The sequence below is a fragment of the Papilio polytes genome, unplaced genomic scaffold (assembly GCF_000836215.1).
Source record: "Papilio polytes unplaced genomic scaffold, Ppol_1.0 DF822178.1, whole genome shotgun sequence".
NCBI classification, from domain to species: domain Eukaryota; kingdom Metazoa; phylum Arthropoda; class Insecta; order Lepidoptera; family Papilionidae; genus Papilio; species Papilio polytes.
Window position 1 is genome coordinate 2,560,582 of NW_013527026.1, and position 7,193 is coordinate 2,567,774.

Sequence of the window (7,193 nt, forward strand, 5' to 3'; positions counted from 1 at the left end):
TGTATTCTTTTAGACTATCTACTACATTTGTACCAAATCTCAAAGAAATCCCGTCAGCCGTTTAGGCAACAAAGTCTAACAAACAACTATCCATTCATCCATCTAAACTGTCGCATTTATAATGATAGTATGATGTGTACTTGTAATGGTGTCTAGACTCAATTTTAAACTGGGGTTTTAGGATTTTTTAATTTCTTCACATCAAAGTAAACTGTTAATCTGTCCCTATTTCTAAGTAACACCTTTTTATACCTGTTAGTTTATTCAATATCTATATTATAATTATAAAGTGGAAAGATTTATAATTTTACATGTATTAAAATAACTCAAGAACTACAAGGTAGATTTTAAGATTTCTTTAATCATCAAATTGTCAGTTTATAGGCTATATTTTATAATTTCATTCGGTCGAAGTCGCGAGCAATATAATTTATATTTTTTTTCCTTGTCCACAGGCACAAAGGTTGAATTCAATGTTGGATAGACAAGAACAGGGGATGTTTGATCAGCAGCAGCCAATGGTAAGTCGTATTGCTTGCTTTACATGCTCACACAAATGTACCAACATATGCACACTCCAACTAGAAGTTTATCTAAATTACTATAGAGAAAACTTTTAGATATAATTATATGTACAAGAAATATGTCAAATTCTACTATGCAAAGGCTCTGTGATAACCTTTATTCCATTGAATTGAAATATTTTACCAATTCTTGCTGATAAAATTAATTATTCTCTTTAACAAACTTTTTGCGAAATAAATAACGGTCGAAGAAAACTTAATGAGAAAATTTAATATATTAATAGGGCATATTAAGATATTTCTTAATATTAAGTGTCCACTGCGAAAATAAGTCAATATATTGATGATATGTACTAAAACCACTGTAAACTCTAAGAATATTTGGCGACAGTGTGTGATTTCCTCTGATTCTGAACGATTGATGGTAACAAGTTATGTTGCCGTCAGTTACTTCATACATCAATCTCCTATATATAAATATAGCATAGATTTCAGAAATTATATTTGAAGTGCTGTGTTTCAAAATATTTCTTTAGACAATATAGAATACCTGCAGGATAATTAGCTTACCATGAATATTATTTTATAAACAAACTAGCTTTCGCCCGCGACTCCGTCCGTGTGGAATTGAACACAACAAAAGTTTTCTTCCAGACTAACACTACATCTACATCAAATTTCATCGTAATCCGTTCAGCCATTTGGTCTACAAACTCTTAACAAACATTCATCCATCCATCTAAACTTTCACATTTATAGTATTAGTAAGATTAACAGAGATTTTGTGTGTATGAATAAAGCCGATTTATCATTCTTACATAATCTTAGTTATTTTGGCACATATTTGAAAACTGTTATTGATTACTGTGTTAATGAAGATTTTTATTTTATAAATAAAATACCTGCTTTGGTTTCATAAACTATGACCTGATTACAATTTATGATATTTAGTGGTTAATGTCCATACATCATAGTAAACTGGTAAAATGGTTATCCTCTGGTACAGATTACTAACGGAATCTCAATCTTTGATGTCTTTAATGCTTGTTTTAACGCAGTTTTTACAATGACACATTTTTTATTTGTTGGCCAATTATGTCTTGCCCTTATATTTTTTAGTACTTAATTTCTACTATTTAAGTAGTACATGGCTGAAACAGTCCAACTTACTGATTTTTAACTTTTTTATGCACCATGAATTTCTTCGTAATAACATTGGCATGCTGGACATGTTACATTTTTTGGTAAACTTGTATTCACATATAAAGACTTAATTTTTCTTAGCCATAATATACGTTAAACTATTACCTGATTTTATAAATCAGTGATTAAAATGACTAGTAGAAAAATATTATAGGAGACTTTTCTAATTCTGCGTGGCGCTTGTATTTGAAATGTAGTGTGTGGTGGTACAAAGGTTTGTAACTAAAAGGGCTATCTGAGACTATGCTTTATTGCTTTTAAATTACGTAATCACTGGAGATTATGAAGGAAATGCACATTTTTTCATTAACCTTCGAATCGTGCTCAACTGAGTACTACAAACACGTATTATATTGTAAGACGTTGGTAAAAATATTTTGCAATGATTATTTGCACGAACTACTGTTTTCGTCCGTGAAAATACTAGTGTCTCTGTTATATGTAAAGGTTCTCATTTCGGCCTCATTTAATGCGAACGTAAAACGTATATGTGATATACTTATTTTCTGCATAAATGGAGTTGATTCAACTCGTGGGCTATAATCTTATAGAATGGAGGGGATTGAAAGGATGACCGTTGTGGTGCACACATTTTACGGACCTACAAATTACCTCATTAATTTTTTCATATCTTCAAATAGTCTTATTGTATGCCTCTGAAGTTCAGTACAGATTTTTACCCTGACTGGATATATAAACCTATACATAAGCAAGTATCTATGTCTATAACTAACGGAATTATTTTATTTTTAATTTGTCGACCAATTGAAATTTATACGATGTTGTATGGAGTAGTTTAGTGCAAGTAAAAAGAATACGACGTTGTACCAGTTTCACATGTTATATAAAGTGGTCAAACAAGATATTAACCCTTTGCACTCCAGCCTAGTAATGCATAGAGGCTACTAGCAACAGCACTATATTAGATCCAAGTACATACCTATCATTTTTATTTTCATTTATTAGCTATTTTATAAACAAAACCTATACTGTAAAATAAAAACATAAATCTTAGGACTTCAAATTTCTTAGTGTGATAATAACGTCTTTCGAAACAATTGCCCATATGTATTCGCGGTTTACCGGCACAAGTGCGAGGGTTATAACGTTATGAATGTAACGATTAACTTGTAACTTAGATACAGTACTTTTTACTCTTATTACACTGTAAGTATAATAAATGTATCATAAACACTATAAGTTAAGCACAGACTATTATGCTTAGCTAACTAAGTTAAGGGCGTCTGAGCAGTAAATTAACCATGTCGCCGCTACGGCGGCAGCGGGGTGCAAAGGGTTAATATTGGAGTGTGAGTAGAAAAGAGAATTGTATTTCCTCTGATGCAGTTCTTCTTTTTCTTCTTATCTATTTTTTACAGGTTTGATTTCAACTATTCAACAAAAATTAGAATAAATTGTTATCATAGTGGCATTCTCTAAGGGACGTCAATAAGTGTAAAATAGATTTACCGTCTCAGATAGTCCCAAGTTGTAATATACCTTCTAATGTTCGTCATTGTATCACTTTTAGTCGTAAGAATGATATTTTTGGTTACAAAAAGAAATATTGGCCACATTTATGATTGCCCACTTTAGGAAGGAGGCTTCAGAGAGCAGTACGACATGCCGCGCGGGGGCTATGACGACATGCCGCCGCAGACGCGCGGTTGGGAGGGGCCCCGCCATATGGACGATTACCCTAACAAACGCCGTCGGTTCTAACTACCCCCTCACGTGACGTCACAAAACACGTCACATTTGACTGCATTAGCAGCATCAAAACCCGTTTCTTAACCATTGGGTTAGTCGCGATTAAGAGTTTATATATTATTTTATAAGACCAGCGGCAACAGAAATTCTCTTCTGTAAACTAGTATCGGCTATAGCATATTTAGATTTTAAATTTGTGGTAGGTAATTACCGAATCAAGTGCACACATGCAAGGCAAGTCGAAAGGGCTTACAATTTGCATATCAGATTTTACTTTTATATTTGCCCAACTGACTCAGGAGGATAAAGTATAAAAATATATATCAAATTTTGAATGTTTAATGATTTATTGCTGAAAATGGTTTTGTATAACCTAATTCAGTATAGGATAAACTTCAGTTCTCAGTCAAACCTAACCCCTACCCTGAAAGTTGGGCTTGAGGGAAAACAACGCCCAGCATCTTGTGGCTTTTATGTCTACCGCAAACACAGGAAAATATTAAATTATTAATGTTGTAATGCACTTTGGTGGTATTTAGTTTAATTATTCTAAAACATAAGAAAACATCTAATATTATGAACTTAATTATTATTTGCAGTATGATAAATTTTAAGTTAATTTGATAGTTATAAAAACATTTATTTACATAACATATTTTTAAAACATAAAAGAAAATATTAAAATCGCTTGTGCCCAACCTATTAAAACGTGGAAAATGGACAAGATAATTATGGTAATTGAAGATATATGGTTCTCTCTTAAAATTGCATTAGGAAATTGTAATTCTCGTACAAGTTTATATAGTAGTAATTCAACAAGGTAGACAAGTAAGGTGTAGTTCCAAAAATTCATTACAATAAAAATCTCGAGATCTTACTTCTCTTTTTAATTAAATCTGTACAATTATCATCTTCCTTGTTCTAAATAAATATAGATTTTATATTTTATTTTTTAGCATTATTTTCAGTTTTTATTGTTAAATAAAAGACTAGGTTCTCTCATGCAGAATAGCTTATCGTGTATTCTAAATTAAAATATAAACAATAACTGCACGCAATATTACCTATTTTTCCTGTATGAAAAAGTAATTATATTTTCTACGCCATCATAAGATGTATGACAAGAAAGCGAAGTATTTATTACAGCGAAATAGGGTTCAGCATAAAAATAGTCTTAGGTTAAAGGTGCTTTCTTGTTGAAACAAGATTTTTTGATACAGTAAATTTTTTGAAACACGATTTAATGATTATTTTGTTTGGTCTCGCATTTAGCGCAATTACCTGCAGTCACCTGTTGTTTGTTTCCACTTTATTAATTAAAAACTAAATAGAATTATTTTTTAGTATTCTCATAAATAACTTAGGATATGAAGTGAAATTATTTTTATTTATTCCCGTTTTGCATGTTGTGTGCAACATTACTATATTTTGTAATGTTATGAGGAAGTTAGAAATGCAGATATCAACGAATCAGCAACACAGAACTGATTTCTCATACATAGAGACGTAACAAATGTTTCTAATAACGAATAGTCTAAGAATTTTAAGTTATTCTTTTAATAAAATCCCAAGTGTGAGCAGTATGTGACATTTAAATAAGTGTTTTTGATGCTATTATATTATTTGCAATATTTGCTACGTCGTTATGATGTCAAAGTCCGGGAGCAAAGCTACTCTGTATTAAATACGTTTTGCCAAACACCGAAATGCCATTTCAGAACTTGTGAATTTCTTACCACTAAACGCCCGTCAGAGTTTCTCTGTAATTAGTTTACAAGTTTTGAATCGGTTCACTGCGTAGATTATGAAATCGATGGAAATTAGCAACGTGTGTATTGTAATATTTGAAGAAATTTCATTAATAAATGTTTTAGATCTAAGCTCAAATACTTCGATTCATTTATACACCATACCTACACCATCCAGCTTTAATTAACTTAATGAGTTCTTCACTTTTTCATTAAAATTACGTTAACAGTATTTAATGTATTGAACTAATTTTTAATACTATGATTTTAACAATATTGAACTCGTCAGTTTAGATCACTAAGCAATGTTAGGAAACAAGCCCTCCAGGGGCCAAAAAAGATCGTGGGCATTCCCATCGTGCCCACAATGGGGCGGCAGTGCGCCTTAACTTTTATACCGGTCAAAATAATTAGGACGACGAAAAATTCAGGTCGAATCAAATGATTTACATTTTGACAAAGGTATTTTTATAATTGCAACGAAAAAAAAGATCGTTACGCACGATCACAGCGATAATCTCATGTTTGCCACAAAGATGGTCGATTAAAACTGTTTTATTAAGTAAACCGTATTTAATGTTTTGTTGAATTTACTAAGGCGATATTTCATGTACAGCGGCCTTTGTGTAGAGACTATGTGACGTCGATGGTTGTAGTCACATCTAGACGAAACCAATAATCTGTACTACACTATAACAGAGCTATGGAATAAACCTTTCTAACTTTTACAAGCCATACTAATACCATTACCCAACTTACAATTGGGAGATAGTGTTATTTTTTTAACTCAATTTATCACGGAGTGTTAGTAAGTGGTAATCCGATGACATACACTTTTATCGTTGCACTTCATGCACTATCTGTCCTCTCAGTGACGTAAGACATCTTTAAAAATGCAGTATCACATTCACCACTTGTGTCGGCAAAAATTAATAATAATATTTTCTTCTTCAGTGTCATTACATCAGAGAGTTGGTTAAGTTTTCAATCTAAATCTTAGATCTACCTTTTGTCTGTAGATCTTTCCTTATTCATCTATTTCATCATTTTCTAGTATCCCATGCATCATTTTTTTATAGATTTTGTTTTTCTAGGTACATTAGAAATAGATCAATTTTTATCTAACTTTTTGGTCTACCACGTACCTTAGGAAAAATGACTTCACATTGCTAAATTCATCAGACAAAACACTTTTCCTGCTCATTTTATTTAGCGACCCCCAAAACTTCGAGCAGTATTTTATTGAAGTAGTATTATATTATGAACTTATTTAAAAACTTCCATTTCCACTGCACTTCGAGAGACAGTGTACTATCATAATACACTTCTGCACCCTTTTATATAGGTTCAAGTTCTAGGGTTTCTTAATTATTGTAGACCAAAAAGTCTAAATTAAAAGTAACATCAGGTAAGTACTTTTCAATTTCTACTGGAAGTATAAATCTTGTTTACATGTTTGACTGGCCGAAACTGATTGCATTTCGAATATTTTTTTTAACTTACGTTTTCTTCTACCTTTGAACTGAGTGCGTGATAGAGGATATGCGTAAATAGAGAAATTACGATTTGACCGATGATGTATGGAAGAGACAGGGAATAATGTCAACCCTGCGTAGATAAAAGGTGATGAATATATTCATGATGGTTTGCCAAATGTTTTAAATTGAGAATCTAATATTTGCTGGATATTTGAACGATACAATGCTAGGGATTTCTTTCTATATTTATAATGTCAAAAGTAGTCATCCGGGAAAAAAAATGATACAATGTCTTGTTTTCTACCTTTATTTTAGTAGAGCCTTTCCGGCTCCTTTTTAGGTTTTTGTCAACTCTAAATAGCAAATTTGAAGTCTCACCCAACGCAACGACAAAGAAAACTAAGTTATTTGAACTTTCTTCCATTTTTGTTTATTCGGAGGTATTTCCAAACCAGTACGATTTATGGTCCTTCAAGAAGCGAGCCTTCAAATTTTCTCAAAGGCCAGATAAGCATCTATAGATCCTCTGG

General features: G+C 31.9%; 1 protein-coding gene across 1 annotated transcript in view; it reads left to right on the top strand.

The window, feature by feature from the left end:
• The window catches only part of LOC106106410 (protein no-on-transient A-like), a 7,248-nt gene extending 3,491 nt beyond the window's left edge, over window positions 1–3,757 (top strand). Inside the window, exons 9-10 of the mRNA XM_013286988.1 lie at window positions 446–521; window positions 3,324–3,757. Coding sequence (XP_013142442.1) covers window positions 446–521; window positions 3,324–3,449 — 202 coding nt within the window. The 3' untranslated portion in view covers window positions 3,450–3,757. The remainder of the gene's footprint in view (window positions 1–445; window positions 522–3,323) is intronic.
• Window positions 3,758–7,193: the final 3,436 nt, after the last annotated feature.